This window comes from Podarcis cretensis, assembly GCF_951804945.1.
Source record: "Podarcis cretensis genome assembly, chromosome: 6".
NCBI classification, from domain to species: Eukaryota; Metazoa; Chordata; class Lepidosauria; order Squamata; family Lacertidae; genus Podarcis; species Podarcis cretensis.
Genome location: NC_137175.1, coordinates 75,434,068 through 75,459,053, shown reverse-complemented (window position 1 = coordinate 75,459,053; position 24,986 = coordinate 75,434,068). Strand labels below are relative to the sequence as shown.

The 24,986-nt window shown below is 42.7% G+C and overlaps 2 protein-coding genes across 5 annotated transcripts in view; one reads left to right on the top strand and one right to left on the bottom strand.

The window, feature by feature from the left end:
* PALMD (palmdelphin) overlaps positions 1-19,468 on the top strand; it is a 54,280-nt gene extending 34,812 nt beyond the window's left edge. The window contains exons 3-9 of one of the 2 annotated variants that reach the window (XM_079981492.1): positions 888-968; positions 7,396-7,526; positions 11,582-11,696; positions 12,269-12,302; positions 12,396-12,509; positions 15,420-16,523; positions 19,166-19,468. In XM_079981492.1, the coding sequence (XP_079837618.1) occupies positions 888-968; positions 7,396-7,526; positions 11,582-11,696; positions 12,269-12,302; positions 12,396-12,509; positions 15,420-16,523; positions 19,166-19,209 (1,623 nt within the window). In that variant the 3' untranslated portion in view covers positions 19,210-19,468. Of the gene's footprint in view, positions 1-887; positions 969-5,877; positions 6,008-7,395; positions 7,527-11,581; positions 11,697-12,268; positions 12,303-12,395; positions 12,510-15,419; positions 16,524-19,165 lie in introns of those variants that run through there. The other variant, XM_079981493.1, reaches the window with a different exon arrangement.
* Positions 19,469-21,445: 1,977 nt separating this feature from the next.
* LOC307218698 (ferric-chelate reductase 1-like) overlaps positions 21,446-24,986 on the bottom strand; it is a 35,283-nt gene continuing 31,742 nt past the window's right edge. For all 3 annotated transcript variants that reach the window (XM_079981417.1, XM_079981416.1, XM_079981418.1), the window contains exons 15-16: positions 24,666-24,727; positions 21,446-23,072 (exon numbers count right to left, since the gene is read on the bottom strand). In XM_079981417.1, coding sequence (XP_079837543.1) covers positions 22,980-23,072; positions 24,666-24,727 — 155 coding nt within the window. In that variant the 3' untranslated portion in view covers positions 21,446-22,979. The remainder of the gene's footprint in view (positions 23,073-24,665; positions 24,728-24,986) is intronic.

Below are 24,986 nucleotides of genomic sequence, written 5' to 3'. Positions count from 1 at the left end.
CATTCTTCTCTCAGATATGTTCAGCTGTTTCTCTCAGCAAGATGCGGAAGTAGAAGCAGGAGGCCCTGCTAAAAGTATAAACGTTATAAAGGATACATGTAAATACAGGCTAGCAAACTATTTACATCCCAAATGCTGTTTATAGTTGCATTATGGGATGTGTGCCAGAAATAACTCCTATCTGCAATGAAGATTATTCCAAGTCTCTAGACAATGATGGGAACAGAGCCCAACCTGGTTGCTAAATTTTCTGTAACTGAAATTACCTCAGTTAACACCACCCTTGCTGTTTCTCGCTTGTAAATATGTAAAGAAAACAGAGGCATATTTGGAGACTTGAAAGAATTGCCTCCTGAAATTTGAATTTGTTTCCCTGGTGATTGATAAATGAAGGGAAACAATCGTTTAATAGTTTTGCATGCCTAAACCTTTAATACTAGACACAGCTGGTATGTACTAAAAAGAAAATATGTTGAAGAAGAACCCTGAGATTTGTTCTCGATAGAGATGGATTTAAAATTATTTTAGCAATCCTTTCCTCTTCCTAGGGAAACCAGGAAGTTGCAGTTCTGTGAGGTGGCATTCTCTAAATTCTCACTAAACTGCCATCTCCAGGGTTCTTGAGGGAATCCACAACCATTGAAGTGGTATTAAAAAACTGTTATGTTTGTAGTGTAGATATGCCCAGTGACTTCCTTTCCTTTTCATTTTTTCTCTTTGTTAAATGAAAGCAGAAAAAGGCAGACAACTCCCACATGCCCATCTCAAGCACTTCAAATAGCTTCTAAAATCTAAGACCTCATTTCTTACTGCACAAAGTTTTCATATTCCAAGATATACTGTACATTTTATTCTCTTTGGTTTTCTACGATTTTTGTAATTCGCAGGACAAGAGGAAACTTCAAGAAGAAATCACTCAGAAACGCCTTAAAGTTGAGGAAGAAAAACTAAAACATCAGCACTTGAAGGTAACCTGCCCATGAGGAGACTCAAATAATTTTCTTCTTTTCTTTTTTGGAAATCCACTGCTTAAAAATGTAAGAAGTCGTTAATAAGAGTATCAACAATTGGCTTATACAGGTGTGTTGATTTCTCTACACTGGATGTCTGTTAGCTCAATATTTGACCTGAGTTGATTGAAAAGCAGCTTTTCCCCAAGCAGGTGTACAAACACACAAACACACACACACACATGACTACAATTCCCATCAGCCCCAGACAGTACGGCCAATAGTCAGGGATGATGAGATTTGTATTTCAAAATATCTGGAGGACATCAGGTTGGAGTATGTTGATTTGTGGTGTCACATCTATATTGGCCCATTCACACATGTAAGTAATCACTTGACAAATATGTATGTGTGAACCAGTCTGACACAAGTGTCCTGTCTAATCAATACAGGTCCAGTTACATACATTCTTTCCTTCACAAATCTAAACATTTCTTTAATTTTTGCAGTATGAATGTCATCTTTATTTAGGTGTGCAGGTGAATTTTGAGTTTTACTAGCTAGAAAACAGAGTGCATTAGTTAATAATTGTCAACCTGGGCTCCTTTGAGAGGAAAGGCAATATATAATTTTAATTAATAAATAGCAGCACTGGGCATTTCTTAAAAGACTTGAGTTGTTTAGTGATGGTTTAGTGATGGCCAGAAATAACTATTTAATAGAAGTACAACTGCACGTTTTTCAGACAAATCAGGTCCTCCCTTAAAGAGGGCACGTGTTGCGGTGAGACCTGGCAACCAAACCCTGTGTTGAGGGTGGGTACGATTGGATAGCCACAATACCCAATTGGTAGGTCCGTTGATGCTGGGTTTAATCAGGCCAATGGGACGCAGGCTAAATGGATAAAGGGACCTATTTATACCTATGCACGTGACCCAGAACTTCCTCTTTCGGTGCATGCATTGGAAAACCCGCCCACCTCTCCCTACTTTTAGGGCTTGTTGCTCTTGACCTTGCTATGCCGTTGTCTGTCGTTGAGACAGGGGCACAGTAGGAATTTCCCCACTTGGCTGATTGGCTGTTGCCATTTGGGTTTCGCCTGCCACGTAGCAACTTGTAAGCTTGCGGATAGGCTCTGGTTCAGGTGACAGGGATGGGAGAAGGCTCTTGCCATCCCTATGTGAAGGGTATTCCGTTAAAGGAATCCAGGGACTCAGTGGTTTGGTCAACCCTGTGAGGGGGTTGTGCCCATGCCTGAGTCCAGGGGGACATCTGGGTGGTGGACATAGCCTGTTCCCGGCTTTCTGCCTAACGGGTGTTCACCATAGGCTGACCTTTGCTGGTGCCCTCGGTCAGCGCTACCTGCTATGGTGCAGGGAGCTAGAAGAACCAGAGCCTATGCAACCACTCACTTGCTGTAATCAATAAAGTTGTGGCCTAAATTCTGCCAAAAACCAAACAAAAATTTGAGTCTTGTCTGAATTTATTTAAGGGGGAGGTTAAAAGGTCTGAACATGCAAAGCATTTTCAATTTAGTATTGACTATAGACTCCATAACAATGGGATTCACCAAAGCATTAAATAAAAGATTCTTCTAAAATCCTCAGGCAGTAACTTGGTGCATCTGCCAAATGTTTAGTCAATTAACTTAATGGTCCTACATGAAAAGATGTTCTGACCCTGCTTCCCATGCACTACAGAAGCACCTACAGATGTCAAACTTGCCAAGTTCCTTGGTACAAAATCCCAATTACCGATGGATCAAATGGCCAGCCTCATGTGAAAAGCTGAGCTTTTCAAGGACAGCTTGACATTGCTTGTCATATGAAGAACGAAACAATAAAAAATAAAAACTCACAGTGCTCATTTGTTGACAGTAGTCAAAACAGTGTCACAAAAATCTCGGCACAAATTGTGTCCTGACTAGAGGCTCAGTAGTAGGACGTGGTTGTCGAGGTCAGTGAGAAAGTGCAAGAACTGCAGAAGTCACAAAAGTGATCTCCAGGTTCTCCATCAGTTCAGCAGTGAAAAGGTTGATGCTGCTGTGGCTGTCATGGCTGGGTGCATTGAGTGTATGCAGCATCACGTATACAGTGGTACCTTGGGTTAGGTACTTAATTCGTTCTGGAGGTCCATTCTTAACCTGAAACTGTTCTTAACCTGAAGCACCACTTTAGCTAATGGGGCCTCCCGCTGCCGCCACACGATTTCTGTTCTCATCCTGAAGCAAAGTTCTTAACCCGAGTACTATTTCTGAGTTAGTGGAGTCTGTAACCTGAAGCGTATGTAACCTGAAGTGTATGTAACTCGAGGTACCACTGTACATTGAATGCCTGAGCAAGGGTCCCGCGTAGAACTGTATGCCCAGAAGCATATCTGCAGACAATCTAGAACCCTTGACTGTGCAGGGATCTCAACTGTGAAGACAGTGCGCTCTGCTCATTCAGCTGGACATGCAAGGAACCTATCCAGGCATTCAGTAAACATGGGTGGATTGAAAAAGATGGAACCTGCTGCTCCCTATCCACACATGTCCACCGCACAGCGAATTTCAGTGTACAGATTAGAAAGGATAGGAGTGGGTAACATGTGTCCTCCAGACATTGCTTAACTACACTTCCCATTACCCCTGACCTTTGGCAATGCTTGGTGGACCTGTTGAGGGCCAGAAGTTGCCCTTCCCTAGAGTAGAAGAATGATAGCATAACACCTGAAAATGAATTCTTTGTGTTTTCAGTTATGACAACCATCCAGCAGCCACTACCCTCCCCTTATTCATGGGTGCTTATAGCAGAGAAGTTGTGTCCTGCCAAGGACAAAAGGATCAGCTGTTCTTCCTCTACTCAGAGGTCCAGGATATGGTTTAATATAGCTGTGGCACACCTGCTGCAGAGTGATTGTTTGGGAGCCCTTAAGTTGCACGTGCAAATGAGCAATGACGAATCTTTTTCTTAAGCCATTGAGAATCTGCATTATCTTTAACCAGTGAGAAGGGGTGCATGGAGCCCTGGAGCTCTAAAAACCAGGAAGCATGTCCCATCAAACTGGTACACTACTTCTTTTGGACAGCTTCTTGTTTAATTAACATACCCATCATATAAGCTTGCTTCATCAATTTTTACTGCATCACTTCCACTGTTAATGACCCAGACTGTGTTATGTAGTAGACAGAATTACATCATTTTAACATATTCTCGCTCTTAAATGAGGTTCTCATTGCTGTCACTCCCGTGCTTTCCTGTTTTACCCCCATCCAACAGAGAATTTTAATAGTGTTATTGCTAATAAGTATGATTGCGCAAATTATTATACAGGGATTTAGATTCCATTACAGTATTTTGAGAAAATATAATTAAATAAGCTGGAGAGAGGCGTAATTAGAAAGTGATGAATCGCTGTAGGAGCAAGGGTTTTCGTGAGCACGCTGCTCTCCGTACTAAAGAAAGGGCACAACTACTTGCCTACAGATTGCAAAGCTGGAAACAAGGAATCTCCCACCAACATTAGTGCACATCTCATGGCTAGGTTCGCATGTGACGTCTCCAAGCACATGAAAACATGCTTGCTTTTGTGGAATAAGGTAATTCACATAACACGCTTAATGACTGCAGCACTCATTTAATGGGTGTGAGATACAACTTGTTGTTGTTTAGTCGTTTAGTCGTGTCCGACTCTTCGTGACCCCATGGACCAGAGCACGCCAGGCACTCCTGTCTTCCACTGCCTCCCGCAGTTTGGTCAGATACAACTAAGCCTCCTTTAATGGCAAATTACGTTCCTTGGATGCTTTGCAGCCACAGGGGAGTGTCGTCGCTGGAACTAGAAAAACCCTAGAGTGGGTATAGAATATGGTCAGCTATCGGGAACAGTCAGTTGCTGAGCAAGAGGAGAGGAGGAGTTCATAATCAATTGCTAGTGCTCACAGTCCCAACATGACCTCTGTGAAAGGGACAAAAAGATGGGAGGAGAAGAACAACGGAGAGGGCATTGCTTGCCTTTTGCTCTTGGAGTCTTTTCGCATATACAGTGCTACCTCAGAAGTTGAACAGAATCCGTTCCAGAAGTCCGTTTGACTTCCAAAACGTTTGGAAGCCAAGGTGCAGTTTTCAATTGGCTGCAGGAAGTCCCTGCATCGGACGTTCAGGTTCCAAAGAACATTCGCAAACCCGAACACTCACTTCCGAGTTTGCGGTGTTCGGGAGCCAAACACCGTTCAGGGAAGTTTTTAATATTTAATGCTGTACTATTTTTAACATTTGATTGGGAGCCGCCCAGAGTGGCTGGGGAAACTCAGTCAGATGGGCGGGGTATAAATTATTATTATTATTATTATTATTATTATTATTATTATTATTATATAAAAACATTCAAGTCACAAGGCGTTTGTTCAACCAAGGTATATCGTTTTGTAAAGGAGGGTTACCCAGTGTGTAAATGTGTAAATGAGGGTAGTTGAAATGGAAGTGGCATCATCTTTGGCCATATTTCCATGAAATATGTTTTTTTATTCTCTCAGACTTCTAGCGGGAACTAATGGGACTGTGCTGTTATGATGTTGAGGAAGGCTTTGACATTCGCTGCAATATTTTGATGGGAATGGGCTTTGATAATTGCTCTCAGCTGCTGCTTCATATTGTGTTTTATTGTATGTTGTTTTAGTTGTATTATACTGCAGTTTCTTTTTAATGTTGTTACTCACTTTGGAATCGCAAAAAATATATAATTGAACAATCAATCAATCAAAGCTCTTTACCAATGAATTTCAGGGATATGAGAAGGCAACGGTGAACATTATTATCAGACCAGTTGTTGGTTGACTGCCATGGCTCTGTTAGGCAGCTAAATGCTACATTAAGACCTCAGTTTTCATGGCTACCTTTCCCCAGTTTGAGAGTGGAGAGAGCTGGAATTGCAGTTGCTATGCAACTATGGAATGCATTCCTTAACTCCTTCAGGGCAGTTCAGAGACCATGTCCTTTGGTTGCCCAGCAAACCCTATATGTGCTTGCTAAAAATAAATGAGAACTGTGCCAGGACTGAAACTCTGGCACGAACAGGTTGGCATCACTAGTAAAAGAGAACAATGCTGCAAGGGAAAACAAAAACCAAAAAAAGAAGTAATTATCTGTGATTATAATGGCAGGCCAAGTCCAGGTGACATATCCCTGAAAGGAGATGGTGGGAAACAGGCCTTAGGGATGCTATCTCCATTTTAATGACATACAGGAGGGTCTTGCAGTATATTTTACAGGTCCTCTTCATTTGTTATGTCCTTTATCCTACCTAATGAGTAAAATGTTCTCATTGAGTTCCAGCTCATAAAAGGAATGTACTTGACTCTTTTAAGAAATTGGTGTTGGGGCAGAAGAATCTGTCTAGAGCCTTAAAAGGGAACCTTTTAGATCTTTACCTCTTAAAGCACTGTAGGCACATGTGAAACTTCAAGCAACATTTACTTCACATTATGAAACGGTTGGCTCCTGAGGAAGTATTGTGGGAAGTATTTGCTTCCAGGCATGCCTGGAGCCTGATGGCAGAGGTCTGTGCTATCTAATGCCTCAGTGCCAATAATATGGTGGAATGTGAACTACGCTAGACAAATGTAGCATGCCATCACTGAGGCCATTCTGAGAATCTTATCCCATCATACTGTGTTAGTAGCCTCTGTTTGGCATAATATACTTGCAGCACCTAAGAAGCCACTCCATAAGAGAGACATCCTCTCTTTTTGAACCTCCTTTTTACAAGTTCCCCTAGATTCCTGGTTTGAGGGCCACCCAAGGAAATTCCTACAAAAGCAGCCCACGGTTAAGACTATTTCTGTACAAGTAGCCTCACACTGGAAAGGGGAGGAGGAAAGAGGAGGATGGCAGAAATCAGATTGTTTGTCATGGAGCAAGAATATTAAATATAATCATTCAGATGATCTGCTCATGAAGCCAAGATATGAGCCTTTGGGCCATGTACATAGCCCTTTCAAACCTTCCTTCATTTGAGGTGGCAATCAAACCAGGAAGTCTCTAACCATAGTTTCCCATTTTATCCAAACCAGGAAACTATGGCATCAGAACAGGATACTGAGCCTTCAAACCATGGGTTAATATCCTGATTTGTTCCATACTGTTGACCACAGTTTCCCAGTGGAAATGAATGAAACAGGAACCTATTCGTTAATGGAAGGCTTCCTGGCTTTTTCGCTTGCTCAGAGGGGTTGTATGCATAGCCAAAAGGCTTTTTTAAGCCGAGACATGAAACTTCTGAATGTCACCACTGAGCAACCACTGCTTCTGCAGCCTTGCAGATGCATATCTGGCCTGTGGTAAAACAATTTGGTTGTTCATCAAGGTGGAGCCAATGCATGCTTGATATGGGAATTTGTGCCAGATGTGTGGCAGTCGAAGGAAACTGGTAATGAGATTCTTTTAAAATATGTTAATATCTGTAGAAAAAAGCTCTGCGTGAGAAATGGCTATGGGATGGATTAAATACTCTGACTCCAAAAGAACAAGAAGAAATGCAAAACCAGAATCGAGAGGATCAACAACGGATGAATGAGCTGGAACAAAATATCCTCAGGTACAGCACAAATTCTTCTTTTTATTGCTCGGTTATTAAAAGCTATGTGATCAGATCACTTTTCTATTCTTAATGGGGATTGTTGTCTCTGGGGCCAGCTATTTGCCTTCTGCTGTTTCAATAATACAGCCAAATTCCCCCCCCCCCAAACACCTTGTTTTAAAATATCATGTTCTGGATAGGCTGCAAATGGGTGAGATTTCACCATGTTTTTAAAAATCATTACTTAAAATTGGCAGCAAATGAGCATTTTAACATTTCAAATGGGACTTCAGTCCCTGGAATCTTCAGGTAGGACTGAGAACAACTGTTTTAAATCCCGTAGAACCACGCCTAGTCATTAGTATAGAGAATGCAGAGTTGCATAGGCCAATTTCTGACTCAATATAAGGCAGCTTCCCATGTTCCTGTGACATTTTGGATAGGACAGGGTTTTTAAAATTCTGATGTTCAACTAACAATAATAAAACAAGGACTCAAAGTTGCCAAAACTGTTTCGACATATTTGCATTCCCTCTGTTGCAACACCCCTACTTCAGTATGAACGCTGGTATCGCAAAGTGTTGACATTCATATTGGTAGAGTAGAGCTCAAATCTTGAAGTAAAGAATTTGAAATGGTTCTTTTTTAAAAAAAAATATATTTCTTCTACAGAATGTGGTTGGTTTCGAATTCAGCAGAAGTACAGTCATCCCTCAGATTACAGATGCTTCACGTTGCGCTCTTTTGGGTTACAGGCCGCCGAAACCCAGAAGTACCGGAACAGGTTACTTCCGGGTTTCAGCAGTCACGCATGCGCAGAAGCTTTACCTTGTGCTTTGCGCATGCGCAGAAGCACCAAATCGCAATCCGCATATGCGCAGATATGCCACTGCGGGTTGCCAACGTGCATTCCGCACGGATCACGTTTGCAACCCAAGCATCCACTGTAGTTATTTTCCATATTCCATTCAGTCAACTTTAAAGTGCACTCAGGGGTGTAGCTAGCTGCTCCTGCACCCAGAGTGATGGGGCGGGGCAAAGTGCCCACGGGGGGGGGGCTGCAGCAATCCGCGCATGGGGGTGCCGCACAGGGGTGCCGCGGCAATCTGCCCACTGAGTCCGCCTGCTGGATGCAAGCCCCATGCTGCCGTTTCGGGCAGCATGAGGCCCGAGCCACCACGTCACTCCCAGAAGAGATGCATGGCTTGGGGGCACTGCAGGCCAGGCCCTGCGGTAAGTGCTGCCCCCCACATTGTGCCATATTGTCACCCCCCCTCAAGGATGACACCCAGGGAGGTCTGCACCCCCCTTCCTACAGCTCTGAGTGCGCTACCTGGTCTATATGCCTGAAATGTGCCTCTCTGCCTGAGGTGCCCTAATCACCTCACAATCAACGCAGGTCTCTCAGCAACCATGGAAACTGGTTTCCCACATGCTGTGAGTAGGAAGGATTTGGAGCGTGGAATTAGCATCAAAAGAAACCCCTGTAATGTTGTTACCAAGGAGCACACCGCAGCACCTGTTCAGATCCTCTGTGGTCTTATTTGAACTTTCTCAGCAAATTCTTTAGAAAAGAATTCTTTAGAAGCCAAGCACCTTAGAAACCTCAAATCATATCCAACGCTCAGCACATAACAGTAGGCAGAGCTGAAAACAACATTGGCCGACACTGGTGCGATTTGGAGTTGCCCCACACATTACACAATGCATTTTCAGTCCTGTGCGTGTACATATATACGTGGCAGGAATTTGTGGCCGGTAGATGATACGAACAAGAGAAGATGTGTACCTGTTGTGAGCATGTGTTGCCTTTCTTACATGTACATATTTAGGCCTGGATGAGGCCTCTGCATGGCAATGGGGAGGGGCACCACCCCCCTCCCTTCCTCTGTGTAGTGCTGTTTCGCCTCCTCATCCCAGGGGAAGGGAAGCCTGGATGAAAGATTATTGACTTTTAAAACATAATTTGCTTTGTTTGCCAGCTCTTTCCTTTTTAATTATTTTTATTTTGACCTTTCACACGCAGGACTCCTCCAAATTGTTGTCACTCCCAGAAAGTCTGTCTTGATGCATATACCCCCCCCCCCAAAAAAAAAAGAAGCACCCTGGCTTTTGCTGGAATAGATGCCAACCGATTCCCAACCAAATGTCATCCGTACAAAACCAGAAAGGTTATCTGACAAAAGAGATTCCGTTAACTCCTGGATACAGATAATCATCTAGCAAATTAGATGCTACATGGGGGGGAACAGGGACAAGCAAATACCACTTTACTCAGTACTGATTGCATCAGGCCCTGTTCTACTCTTTTGGCACATTTACAGTGACTCAGTAACTGCTAACTCTTCAGTACTATTTCTCACCAACGATGCTGTGCATCTTTTTTTCTTAAGCAGCGTTGTCAAATCATCCATTTTCAGATTGATTTGGCTGCTAAAAACAAGTACTGTATTCATGCCCAAGCTAAGTGCAGGTATTTCTGTCCATTTCCAAGAGAATGTGAACTGCAACTCCTGGAAATAATACATTGTTCTTGACATTCAACTTTTATGAAGTACCAACCCAACAAAAAGATGCTGTACAAAATACAAAATGGAAAAACCCTCTCCCTCACCGCACTGCTCCATTCAGTGTTACACAGGGCAGACAAGAGCACAGCTTTCCAAACTGTGTGTTGTGACACGTTAGTGTGTCGGCTACAGTGTGTAGGTGTGTCGCGCGAACGCTTCCTGCTCTCCTCCCGGGGCTACAAAGGAGTTAGTTTAACCTCCGGTCTGCTAGTAAAACTGAATTACCGTGTTGCGAAATGATGCATGTCTGCAAAGTGAGTCACAAACATGAAAAGCTTGGAAAACTCTGGAATAGAGTGTGTGGCAATTGCATCTGATGATGCGCCGTTTGAATAGTTGGCAATGTCTCTTCATTATCCCAGCTCCCATTCTGAGTAGGGATGAAAGAAGGCAGCAAATTCCATTCTAAACTGCATTCGTAACAAACAGCACTGTTTCCATTCCACTGCAGTTTGGATTCTGTCAAATACTATGTTATCTGCCTTTCTGTCCCACTATTTTACATACGTTATGTAACTATTTAGGTAACTAATGTAAATTTCATTCATTTCAATGTAAGAGAAGCAACAAATCAATGTTCAAAAAGCCACTTATTGTATATTATTTGCGGAATTAAACAACAACATGCTTGAATGTTGAGCATATTCATTTGACTGGTTTCCGTTCCTGGTTTCCACAGACTAACCATGCGAACTGCAGAAATTTCTGCTTCCTTTTCTATTTAACTCAGAATTTTCTGACATCCATCACTTAGAGGGTCACTAATCTAACCAAGCTGATGTGACCCACAACAAAATGTGGCAGACTGTCATGTTCCTTATTCAGTGCCATTCTCCAGGATACTTCATTTCATTCCTCCTCTCACATAGTTTTCTGCAGTATTCCATGGTCACTGAGCATGCTCAGTCCTCTTGGGGATATTTTCGGAGATTTTTCATAGCTTTACCAAACCTTGGATTCCCTCAGACCTGCAGAGACCTCCCTCTTGTGCCTGAACATCAGAAATAGGGGTAATGATGGGCTCGAAATCAAACCACTGTTGCACTGTTGGAGATTAGGTGGTACGTAGACACGGGTGGCGCTGTGGGTTAAACCACAGAGCCTAGGGCTTGCTGATCAGAAGGTCGGCAGTTCGAATCCCTGTGACGGGGTGAGCTCCCATTGCTCGGTCCCTGCTCCTGCCAACCTAGCAGTTCGAAAGCACATCAAAGTGCAAGTAGATAAATAGGTACCGCTCCAGCGGGAAGGTAAACAACATTTCTGTGCACTGCTCTGGTTCGCCAGAAGCAGCTTGGTCATGCTGGCCACATGACCCGGAAGCTGTCTGCAGACAAATGCCGGCTTCCTCGGCCAATAAAGTGAGATGAGTGCCGCAACCCCAGAGTCGGTCACGACTGGACATAATGGTCAGGGATCCCTTTACCTTTACCTTTTAGTATGTTTTATCTTGGCACCAGCTGGCACCATTAACTATTGCTTCTCCAAATATTGTACATAATGCAGACTTGAAAAAGAAATTGAGGACCTTGAGAAAGAAGAACTGGCCATCTCAGCTAAAGAAAAGGCCATACTGAAGAAGCTTAAATCGGTAGAAAGAACCACAGAAGATATTATAAAGGTCAGCGTCTAATTTTAAAGTCCTGCTACTGATGTAATCTCTGTCGCTTTGCAAAAATAATCAATTGAGGGGGAGGCAAGGATGAAAGCAAGGGAATGTCAGAGTTCCAAAGTGAAGTTCGGCAGGGGGAAATAGGAGCGACTAAAGCTTACAGTGGTCAAGCCCCTCCAAAACATGCGGGTTTATCAAGATATGTTATGTCGAGATTGCCACAGGAATGTTGCATCACATTTATACTCTAGTACTGGAATATTTGCACTTTGTGCTCTGAACTACAGCATTATTTTAGCATTAAAAATAGCTCAGGGTTAACTGTTGACTGTATATCTACATTGGCAGAGTATCAAGAACATATGGAGGGAGGGGGGAGCCTAAACTCAGAGAGGAAAAAATGCTCTCTATGTTTATTCACCCTTCAGTCAAAGACTGAACAAACACACAAGCTTGCCAACGTGTCCTGAAAGTCAAATAGGCCCAAAGGGGTATTATGCAATCACTTTTGTAGAGAGAAGCTACTGCCATCCATTGCCCCTACTGGTGGTTATTTACAATACTTGCTTCTTTTTTCTTAGTCTGTGAAGGTGGAAAAAGTAGAGACTAAAGAAGGTATGTTCACTCAGAAGCCTAGAATTTTACATTATTTGTGCCTAACATTAGAGGTAAAAATGGTTATGTATTAACCATTCTCTCTTTTCACAGAGCCACCTGACTACATTTATGCCAACATACCTGACCTTCCAAAATCTTTCAGGCCTTCTGCACTTAAAAGGACAGGGCATCTAGAAGCAGAGGACGATGAAGAAAAGCGAAGAGGTAAAATTCAGCAATGCAGTTGAAGAAAGGGTGCAGACTTATAATGGGGTACATCTAAAATGATTCCAGATTTAGGAAATGAAATGTGTATTTGAAATAAATAAATATGCATGCATAGATTAGATTAGATTAGATTAGGTAGATGATAGAACACACAGAGAGACACAAATCTTTTTTTCTAGTCCATATAGCTCAGTATTGTCTACTTCAACCTGTAGTGCTCTCCAGGGTTTTATGCATTTGACTAAACTTCTAAACAGACTTTTCTCTTAAGATATATGTATATATTTGAGGATGTGTGGCACTGGCTACACACAATGTTGTTTTGTTTGTTCTATTTTGTTTTGCATGAGTTCTGCGTGTGCTTCGTTTGCCAAGTAAAGAATGTGATGGTGAGCACACTATTCTTCCTTGTCAAAGACACCTTGTTTCCAGAATACTGCTAGCTATTTCTGTTTCATGTTCCCAAATATCTCAAATGCTGAAAGGAGAGGATGGGCAGGTTTTTAGTTAGCAAACATTTTGAAATGCCCAGAGCTAGCCCTAGAGCACTGGCAAAGACTGAACACAAACCAGTGCCTTCCAGATACCGACACAGAAATTCAAGCTCAACCCCATGGCTGATCTTTAGCGAGAGCCAAAATGACAAGCTGAAAGATGTTCCCTTAATCGCTCCTTTTGTTTCCTCAAACCTTGCAAGTTGGCAGAAGAACATGAGGTCCAATGAGTGTCATTGTCTACCTTAACTTTATTGTGCTATATCAAACTTGCACGTTATCCCGGTAGCAGGAATGGAAATTGTTGTCTCAGCTCTGCTACAGGGAAAGCTACAGGGAACCAGGCAGAGGGCCTTCTCGGTAGTGGCCCCCGCACTGTGGAATGCCCTTCCAGCAGATGTCAAAGCGATAAACAACTCCCTGACATTCAGAAGACATCTTAAGGCAGCCCTGTTCAGGGAAGTTTTTAACGTGTGATATTTTACTGTATTTTTGGTTTTTATGGAAGCCGCCCAGAGTGGCTGGGGAGGCCCAGCCAGATGGGCGGGGTATAAATAATAAATTATTATTATTATTATTATTATTACCCGTTGCCATGGGTGTAGCAGGCTCCTCAGCAGCACAGCTTAAAAGGCCTATCTAGCCCAGCTGCCTTAAACCAAGTCAGACAATTGATCCATCTAGTTCAGCATTATCTTCACTACTGCCAATAGCATTTTGGTCTTTTCTTGCCCTAACCTGGAGATAGTGGACACAAAGCACAGTCTCTACACAGCTTTGGTCCTTCCTGAGGAATTGGTGCTTTCTGTTTTTCAGGCAATGCCTTAGAGGTGCACATGTGCTCAGATAGGCTAGTAGAACGACTTCCTGTCTTGAATTTATTTGTAACGCTGACTTACAAGCTCAGCCCTATTGCCACCAGAACACAGACAACCCACCAACCTGTTCTGGCTTTTTGCAGAGAGGGAAATGGTAGCACAGTATTACAGCAGCTGTTTGTGTGGACCTCCATTCCACACCCCCATCCTTGCTTTAAAACATTGCAGGTAGCCAAACAGTAAGACCGAGAGCTGCCTCTCTAGTCTTTAAAGGACAGGTGACATATAGCTCAAACCAGCGAGGAAAAGATAGGGAGGGGGCTGGAAAAGGGAGAGGGAAAGCCCTCTGTTATTCCTCATGAACTCCTCCTGAGGGCCTCCAATCCTTACACCGTTGGGCTCAAAATCTCCTCCTGAGTAGCAGTGTATTCTGCCAGTGGATCCTAAGATATCTGATGTCTTTCTCCAACCATCTGTGACCCCAGTTATCACAGAGGCTAACTGCATGTGACAGTGGCAAAAGCCATTTCCTGGAGCGTGGGTTGTGCTGGACTTACATAAGGTAGGCTCAGGGTGATTGAAACCAGACAAGAAACAATATAAGGCATGGAAAAGATGTGCTCAATCTTCGTGCCTGCACTTTCCCTACTCAAAAACACACTTCCCAGGTGCTTTTAAGAGCAGCAGGGCTTGCCGCCAGTCTTCGAGCTCCATCAGGAGAAAAACAATTGCAGGGAGAGCAATACAAGTAAGAAAAGTAGCAGCTGGAGAAGAATCTATCACACTCTGCATGCATTGCTTGAAATTATTCGACACGTTCCACAGGAAACTGCTGGTGCCCCATGTTCTAACACAACCGCCTGCTGCTGTCATGTGCAAGTTCTTGTAACCTAGCATAATATTATTATTACAGTGGTACCTCAGGTTACATATGCTTCAGGTTACATACGCTTCAGGTTACAGACTCTGCTAACCCAGAAATAGTACCTCGGGTTAAGAACTTTGCTTCAGGATGAGAACAGAAATGCTGCTCCGGCAGCGCAGCGGCAGCAAGAGGCCCCATTAGCTAAAGTGATGCTTCAGGTTAAGAACAGTTTCAGGTTAAGAACGGACCTCCGGAACAAATTAAGTACTTAACCTGAGGCACCACTATATTATTATTATTATTATTATTATTATTATTATTATTATTATTAACATTTGTCTGAGAGAGTGAAGTTGGTGTTGTTTCATCTCTTCAGGTCTTTTTTGATTTGTCGCCACAATGGGTTGTAGTTCTGGAGGTATAATTTGTTGAGGTTTCTGCTTATTTGTACCCCTAGGTATCTGAACTTGGTGCGGCAAAGTTTTATCTTGGTGATGTTGGCGAATTCTTTTTGGGTATGGGGCACACAGCCTCAGACTTTGCAAAGTTTACCTGTAGGCCCGACACCATTGCAAATGTGTTGAGTTCTCTGATTATGGAGGTTGCTGTATTTATGGGGTCTGGTGTCGTCTGCAAAGAGCCCTAATTTATTGTACTATTGACATTTGTATATATCTTTAGCACTTGTGTTACTTTGCTTTGTAAAGAACTCTTATTTCTTCCAATGCAGCATTGTTCGCTATGGAAATTAAAGTTGAAAAAGACCTGAAGACTGGAGAAAGCACAGTTTTGTCGACAATACCACTACCATCAGAGGAATTTAAGGGCGCAGGAGTGAAAGTGTACGATGACGGCAGAAAGTCGGTCTATGCAGTGTGTTCCAATGGAAATGTCACAAACAAGGAAGTAGATGACCTTGCGCCTGTCGAAGTGGAGGACCTCTTGAGGCAGGCAACAGAGAAACAATCCAAGTCTCCCACTGAATATCACGAACCAGTATATGCAAACCAGTTTTGCAGGCCCACAACTCCCCAGAATGATAAGTTAGTCCAGGGACCAAATAGCCAAAAAGGAGCTCTTCAAAACAAGACAAACAGCCTAGACTGTTTTTATAAGGAACCTGCCTATAAAAAAGAGCAACCATTTAAAGAAAATGGCCTAGATTCTTCCAAGAGCTATCGGCACAATTCTCACTCTCCGGTCCTTCAACGAACACGAAGCCCACCACAGATTAGCCCCCCAAACAAGATGGCAACTAATGTTCAAAGAGAAATTCTACAAGAGGCTGTTGAACCCTATCAGAAGATGGGAGAGAACCAACAAGATATAAAATTCAGAAACTCTGTAAGTACCCATGAAAGGCCTCCTTCAGGAACTCTGGAAAGTGATGAAGGTTCTAGTTATAGTGTGGTCCAAGCTGTGCCATGTTACGTGGATGATACCGAACCCGTTACGATGATTTTCATGGGTTACCAGCATGTGGACGATGAAGAACTGAATAAAACTGTCTGTGGGTATGATGGAATTATCCATGCAGAACTCGTCGTCATTGACGATGACGGCGAAGAAGAGGACAGCAAGGAGGAGAGTCGAGCTGGAAAGCCTTTGTATCATCCAGTTGGTCCTTCTAGCCAGGTTTACCAGACCCCCAACCAAACAAGTGCAATTCCACAGACAAACCCCAGCAAAACCGCGAGTGACGGTGTAAATGTGTCGCCTTATAAAAATTCCATATCGCTTAAGGAGCAAGAAGAAAGTCTAAGCTGTGCTACCTACAATGGTCAGATCGATGGCCGGTTATCAGGTGATGGAACAGAGGATCCCTCCTTAACAGGTAAAAAAAGGGGCAAGTCACAAGACTGTTGCGCTCTCATGTGACAGACTGACTACTTCTGTTTCTCCCTTCGTTCCTTCCTTGCTTCCTCTTGGCGTCTCTACACCTCAGAGCTGACTAATACAGACTATCTAACCCATTTCTCCTATGTTCTAACACTTTCATTCAAATGTTAACAATGTTAACCATGCTACACTGAAGGACCTAAGTGCACAATGCAGCAAAAAAAAAAAATTTAAAAGCTGCAGATAGGGCTGGTATAAATCAGATACAGATCTTTGTACTTCGAGTGCAACTTGGAAACACTGATTAAAATGTTATCTCCTTGGTCCTATGGCATGTGAGAAAAATGGTTGCATTTCAGTAGTAAATAATAGCCTTTCTTCCTATTCTGTGTCTCCATTTCTGGAGCTCAGTCATGCCTCTCTCTGTTCTCCCGACTTTGTACTGTATAATGTACCTTGCACCTTAACACAGAAAGGCTGGTTGAACAGGTTTGCTTTACTTTAACCTTGATTTAACATTGGCCACTTCACTTGAAATGTATTTATGCAAGTTTTGATATCTTTTCTTAGCCTGCTTGATTTGGATGTATGTGGGTTTGTTTGGTTTTTTAAAAAAAAATAGTAAGTATGACTAAAATCCAATTCTTTTGTCTAACCTCTGTCTGTCTGTCTTCTTTAAAATAAAAAGGGTGTTACATTTTCTAACCTGTTTGCATGATTACTTTCACTCTGCTTTCACTCTCCTCCTTGCTAGAAACTTTTTGTATTCTGTATGCTTCTTAGAACACAACAGCCTCAAATCCAAGTACTTCAAACTTCTGGTAATAGTTCTGTTGGGGGAATAAAGGACTGGGTTCACCCAACGTGGACTGCAACATATAGGCCTGATCCCCCAAAGAAGTAAAGCTGAATTATTTGGATTTATAACAGTTTACATCTATTGACTTAATTTAGGACTAATACTGGGAATATGCATGCAGTTGCACAGAAGAAGATCCCACTAACAAAAATCAGGAAAGTATATTTCAATATAAATGGATTTAGCACCAAACAGATTTATTTCAATGGGCTTTGAACTTAGGCAGGCCTGCACATGTATTGAAGCCTGCCGGTCTGTTTTACAAAATCCCCCCTCTTCGCTCCATCTTTGTTTTCAAGGCAGTTGACAAAACCAGAACATTAATCAAGCCACAGATGAGCCACCATACATGACATTGTGTTGTGTTGTGGGGTCATGAGTCCTGCCTGTTTTATGTCTTCCAGCTTAAATGGCATTTACAGAGCCAGCTTTTCGTGATCTCTTTGTGTTAAAATTTTGGAACGTATTGCAGCACATTCAGCTCAGGCGCTCACCACCTGCCAATAGTACCCCTCCAAATATGAGTTCCATAGCAGAATAATGGAATTCATATTAATCTAAGCTAGCCTGGAGCACATTGTTCCCTGACTGCAGAACTTGTGCCCACTGCTGAAGCCAAGTAGTTCTTCTTGCTGCTTTGGTCCTCTTCCCATGCATTGTTACTGTGCCTCACCACATACGGAGTAAGCAGAGAATGCTAGGAAATGAGTAATTTTCCCAAACAGTCTCCTAATTATCCTGCTTGCCCCCCAAAGAAAACAAAGCCAGGAAGACCAGCTGTAGGGCAAGGTAGCAAACAAACAAAGAGCTGCTTGTGAGAGGGGAATAGAGGCGTTCTCCGATCTATTTTATTTACTTGTTCCTTGTCAAAACCCATCTTACAAAAAGCCCTGAAGTCAGTGCCACCCTGCCATGTCAGGGGAAGGCCCAGTAGTCCAGAGAAGCATTCCTGGATGCCTTTCACATTGGAGGAAGAGAGCGCTTAAAAATCTAAACAACAAAAAGGGGCAGCCTTTGTAACAGTTTCTGTGTGTGTGTGTGTGTGTGTGTGTGTGTGTGTGTGTGGAATAAGAGTTTCGTACCAAGGAAGGAAAAGAGGCACAAGTGTCAACAGGCCAGAATGGAAATGGTGGCGCCTCCTGCAGTTTAGTCCATGAAGTTTTTAGCCTTCAAACATTTTCAAACCCAACTCCTTGCACCTGATTGTGGTTCTAAACTATGGAGTTTTGATGTTTTTATTAAAGTAGATCCTACAAGGCCCAACATGTAGTTAGTGAACAAAGGCTGTATGAAACATTTCCTGGCTTAAAAAACACAGCAAGGTCACTCTTTTTCTTGACTTGGAATGAAGTTGGCTTGGTGGGCAAATGCCTTAAAATCCAGTATTTCATAAGAAATGGCAAGATACATATGAATCTAGCATTGTGCATACATCACTTCCCAAACCAGTGGCAGGAGCGCACTGCTTTCAGAGTGAAGAGAATTCTCAACTGAGAAATTAAAAGGCATATTGTTTACTGTCAAGAGTCCAGCAGGTTAGAGGGCAGACCAATGACCACTTTGACAGCCGTGCAAGCTGTTTTAGTGCCCAATCTTCCTTCACCTGCCATCTATGCTGTTGTCTCTCTGCACCTTAATAACTTCTGATTTTTAACTCTACTAAAACAATGCTCTCTTGGACCTAACCATTTGAGGTAAGTGCAATTCTCTTTAAAAGTTAGATTTAGAAGTGGGATAACGCATGGAATTTGTGACTTTTTTATTTATTTATGTTGCAGCTCTGAGAATGAGAATGGCAAAACTGGGCAAAAAAGTCATTTAGGAGCTGCAGTGGTATAAATACTAAGTATCTGCTGGTGTGATGTGAAGCAGAAGAAGAGCTTTCTCCATTTCAGACTTTGACGGCTTTCGCCTATTCGAAAGAAGCATACATAAGAATAATGGGACGCTGCAGGAAAGTGAATGGACCACAAGTTGTGCTTCCAGCTATCCAACCCAATCCATATGAATTTAACTTCAAGTGCCTTCAAAAATTTCTGATAACAAATGGGACATTTCTAATAAATACTATGACTATGTAATTGGAAGCTAAGAGCCAGTATCTTTAACAAGGCAGCACCCATAAGTGTCCCATTTATTGAGTGAGGGTTGGCTGTTTCCTATTCAGATCATTCTCTATGCCCAACCACACAAGCAAGAATATATCTTCCTAATCTTACCAATTGTGGATGGAGTGTCGCAGCACATGATTTGTACATTCCCATAAATCATGGGATCTGAAGTGGGACTATGACACTTCAGGATGTTTACTACTACCCAAACCCACCATCTTCCCTAGAGATTATCTCCATGTGTTCTTTTGGTTCTTGTTAAGGAAACTCCTGGCAGGATGAACTACTGTACTGTATTTTTCACTCTATAAGATGCACCAGACCACAAGACGCTACTAGTTTTTGAAGGAGGAAAACAAGGAAAAAAATATTCTGAATCTCAGAAGCCAGAACAGCAAGAGGGATCATCCGCTGCACAGTGAAAGCAGCAATCCCTCTTGCTGCTATGGCTTCTGGGATAGCTGCGCAGCCTGCATTCGCCCCATAAGACGCACACACATTTCCCCTTACTTTTTAGGAGGGAAAAAGTGAGTCTTATAGAGCAAAAAATACAGTACATACTCCAACCCACATCTTTTGTCAGGCCTCATTCATCTCCCACAGGGCGACTAGGGGTGCTGGAAGATAGATTTCTACGTCTGACAGTAGCAGAGCCAGTTCTGTGAACTACAAATAGCCTTGACCTACGTACAATCCCACCTGGCCCCACTATCACCAGCCTGCCAGCTGTGGACCACGGAAATGGCAAGAGCAGAGACTTTAGAAATATATTTATATGGTTAACAGTACTTGCCCAAGTGTGTTTGCAGCTTCAAAAGTGAAGGCATCATGCATATGTAAAACACCTACTAGAGATGGAAAGCGCTGCCACTATCTGCTAATGCACTCATGCTCAATGCATCCTGCATTGTGTCAACCGCATCGCATTTCCCCATTCAGAATTGGGGCGGGGGGGTCAAAAGTCTGTTATGGGGTGGGTGGGAGAGAGACCGACAAGCAGGGTTTAGGTGGTTTCTTTCCACCATCTTATGCTTATATCCATCTGTCACTTTTCCACTCCATAGTTACAGACTCCCACTGACCTAGGAATAAGCCCCATTGAATTCCATAGGATTTACTGCTGCGTAGTCATTGTTAGGATTGTGCCGTTAGCCACTTCAGATTAAACAGCGCTTCCCTGCCCCACTGTGGTCATTTTTCCTCCAGCGCCTCTGCTATACACATTTTCAGACAGGTAGACATGGCCAAAGTTCTGAAGAAGTTAAGAAAAAGAAAAATCACAACAATTCATGCTCCAGCATAAGGATTTGCTAGAAGGAAAGTTCTCTGCTTTAGGACGTAGCTATCTGCTTCACAAGAACTCAGCCTGGGCCACAAACAGGACAGAGAACAGAATGGGCAAGACTTGCTGATTTGGAGAATTTCTGGAGACAACAGGCTGAAGTATGTGTACAAAAAAATATTTAAAATAGTTGAAATTTTGTTTGGGCATTGTGCTTTCAAAGCACAGATTTCTATTCTGATAAACATTTAGATTTGTTCTTGTGGGCTGTTTCATTTCTTTGAGTTGGCAACCATTTAAACTTAACCATGATTAAACTCTGAGCAAGAGCACCCCACAGTGTCTCAGCAGTCCCAGTGGCTTGGCTGTGCATCCAAGAGTTTTATATGAAAATGCCAAGTGCAGCAAGACTGCATCTTCCCTACAAACAGGTCAAAGACAATGAGAGAGAGAGATTTGGCAAGCAGATTAGCCTGCTTCAATGCATAAGTAATACATATAGTTATGGTGAGAGGCCAGGGGTTCTCTTTAATTGCCCATTTCATTAACTTTCAGACAGTGATTCAGGGACACCTGAAAATACAATTCCATGTGTGGATGGCACTTGCTTCTGGACAAACTGAGATGGCTTCTTCATATAAGTATCAAGAAAAAAGTACACAGAGTACACAAAGCAACTCTTTTAATTTATGCAATTCACACTCTCATAATAGGATAAAAAAAATGAAGCACTGGAATGTAATGCACAACTATAAAATCAGTGCAGATGGTCTCACACTTGATTTGTGCAGGGTGTAGCAGGTAGGGAAAGCTACACAAGGGGACAGGGAGTAAGAAATCCAGTTATTTCAATCCAGTGTGGAAGACAACATGAACCACAATGGGTGGAATCCAATTGCATCCTTTTGCCTGTGGGAAGAGTTTTTCATCTAGCAGCAGCCTTTGCAAATGGATGAGGACAGATTATTTTTGCTCATCCTGCACCTCCCCCTCCCACCGGCAGCATCTTCCATGCTATTCTTGAGGGACCCACACCATCTAGAGCATTGTCAAAAAATCACCCACCTGCCTCTGCTGTTTTCAGTGACATCCAATGGATAATTGGATTTCACCCAGAGACTGCAGGTTGACAGTTTTTTTCATATACACACATATTTAGATATACATGTGCCAATCATTCTTTAAACAAATGTTGGCACTAATTCTAGAGAGCTTTCTGGGACAGCTACTAGTTAGCTGTTAAAGAAACTCAGAGTGAGGGGAGAGATGTAATCTACAAAAACACTGGTTGCTTCAAAGGAGAAAGGGCAGTTAGATCTCCACCAGAGCTGTCCCCCCCCCCTTAACACCATATAGTCTTCCAACAGAGCTACAAATCCAAGACGTTTGTGCCAAACACAATCCTTGGGATCTCCGATGCCTGAAATAAGTTGTTCCAAATGATATCTGGCCCCTAACTGGCTTCCATTCTCATTCCCTCTCGACTCACAAAATTGTTTCCAAATATAACTGCTGAAATCCCTATGGATGAGGCATCCTTAAAAACTAATGCCTTGCAGTCTGAAATCCAGCCACAAAAGCCTTTAGTTGTAGACCATAATTCTTCATCACACTGAGACAATGACTATCTGTATCCATGCTGAGGTTAGAGGCAGGCTGGGGAGAGAGATATGTAGACCTTTAACCATCCTCTAGCTAGCCTATAGACCATGAGCATATGGAGCTCCTATGTCATAATGGTGGTGGTTGCAGGTGGAGACTAGCTAGGAGTGACATGAACATGTTGACCTATTAGATGGACAGGCAGACAGCTGATCAAGTGCAATGGCAGGCAGTCCAGTTCAAATCAATGGCAACCCTGGAACAAGAAAGGCCAACTTCTCAAATGGAAGCTCTCCCTTGAGCCTTGAAGTGACCGATGAATCTACAGGATCCAGATAGACAAATGTTGAAGGGAGGCGTTTAGTCATGCTGGAGACCAAGGCAGTTCTGACCAAGTTGGGACAACGTATTTGCCAAGAAAGGTCTAATTCTGCCCTGCAAGGGCTGTATAACGAGGACCAGGTTTATATGAGGTTTCTTAAATCCCGAATTGGCAGTGTTTACGTTACAGATCATCCTTCTGCTATGAACTTCAGCAAGACACGTCTCCAACAGTTCTATTGCAAGCTCTTCGGAGTATTAAAGGCTTCTTCTTTGTCATACTTTTACAATTGCTGTCAGGAAGGTGATGAGAAATGCCACATTGCCACTAATGTAGATGAACAGTACTGTCTTTTTAAATGTATGCCCCTGTAAAGAGAGAAAGGGAAACACTGGGAATGCAACCATTTGTAAAAATGTTGAGTCAGTTCAGCAAAAGTAAGGAGTGGAGAGGATATACGGCAGGTATTTGAAAACCATAGCTGTCAACATTTTCCTTTTTTTAAGGGAAATTCCCTTATTCCGAATAGGATTCCTCACAAGAAAATGAAAAAGTTGACAGCTATGGTGAAAACTCTGGCCCATCAGAAGCCAACTTCCATCAGCCCTAGCCAGCAAAGCCAATGGTCAGGTGTAGGGGTAGACAAGATTTCCAGTTGTCTCAGTTTCTCATTTTTCCACTCTAAAATTTTCCCCATTTGGCACAAATTTGATTTTATATATATATATTGAAAACCCTCATGAAAATTTATCAAAATCTTTGTAGGACTTTCTCCTAATAAACACATTTTTATATGAAGGTTTGACTAACTTACGGTACACATTTTCGCAATCAATTTCCCTTAATATCATTTATTTTTCTTTGTTATTTCACCAACATATTCATTTTTACACACAGCTTCCCCCGGTCTATTTATTTCTGTAAAACATTGTTTGGTTAGGCAACTACATCACAGACTTTGGATAAGTGTGAATTTTGAAGGATAACTGCGTTTTGGTTCACACACTGCTTCAGAAAGTGTGAATTGGACAGATTCGGCTTTAAATGTGAACTGGATTTAATTTCCCCTTCATTCCTAACTCAGGAATAATGGGAATTATGGTCTGGCAACATCTGAAGGGCCACAGGTTAGGAAAGGCTGCTCTGGAATGTACCACTACAGGATACAAATGGGGGGAAGACACATTCCAAACGCTTCCCCATTGAAAGAGAAACCCTCTGTACATGATACATCAAGGAGATGGGAATGGAAGAAGGAAGCTTGTGCACAAAGCTAGTCACCTTTTGCATTAGTTTGCTTTTCCCTTAAAAGCACATGGGAGCATTCAAATGAGCTAGCCTTACGCCCTGAAAGTAGTATAGTTCTTAGGAGGCAGCTCCTGAGGAGATTTCACCCCTCCCATATCCAAGAATCTTCTGACGAGTCTGCTGATTCTCCAGAGAGGAGGAGCAATGTTCTGCTTTCTACTTATTAAGCTCCAGCACCAAGTCAGTCAGTCAGTTAGTGTGTCGGAGAGAGAGAGAGACTGAGTGTTAGAGATCGTGTGTAGAGATAAGGTTGCTGCTAAGAGCAGCTGCAGACACTCAGTGCAGCATTCATTTATGCTTAGACCTATTTAGCTCTGTATATAGTTTTGTATTATAGTTGTAGTTATAGAATAAAAGGAGATATTCTACAGAGCTGCTCTCCGAGTTGTTTATACACTGCCAGACTCTGCTATACTCTGCTGTGCGATGACTGTATTGTGGAAGTGAATCCGGTGCTCACAACTCTAAGCTGTGAGTCCACAGCACTTTGACCTGGTGGTCTCTGGAAGTGCTACCCAGCTCGCCTAGCCCAGTCGGGGTTGAAGTGCATGAGTCCAGTTGGTGACACTGGCTCAAGGGCGATGCTGACAGCTCCATGCTCAGAAAATATATATATGCATATATTTATGCTCTCGCATGCATTCTATGCTTACCTGTGCCTCTGCTGTTGTAATGGACTGCAGAATCTGTATCCTGTCATCTTCCAACACTTGAACTGCAAAATAAAAGTTTCACAGTTATTTTTTATTTAGCCTGAAGCCATCAAAGCACTGTAGAAGATACAAATATAAAGGTAAAGGGACCCCTGACCATTAGGTCCAGTCATGGCTGACTCTAGGGTTGCAGCTCTCATCTCACTTTATTGGCCGAGGGAGCCGACGTCATGTGGCCAGCATGACTAAGCCGCTTCTGGTGAACCAGAGCAGTGCACGGAAACACCGTTTACCTTCCCGCCGGAGTGGTACCTATTTATC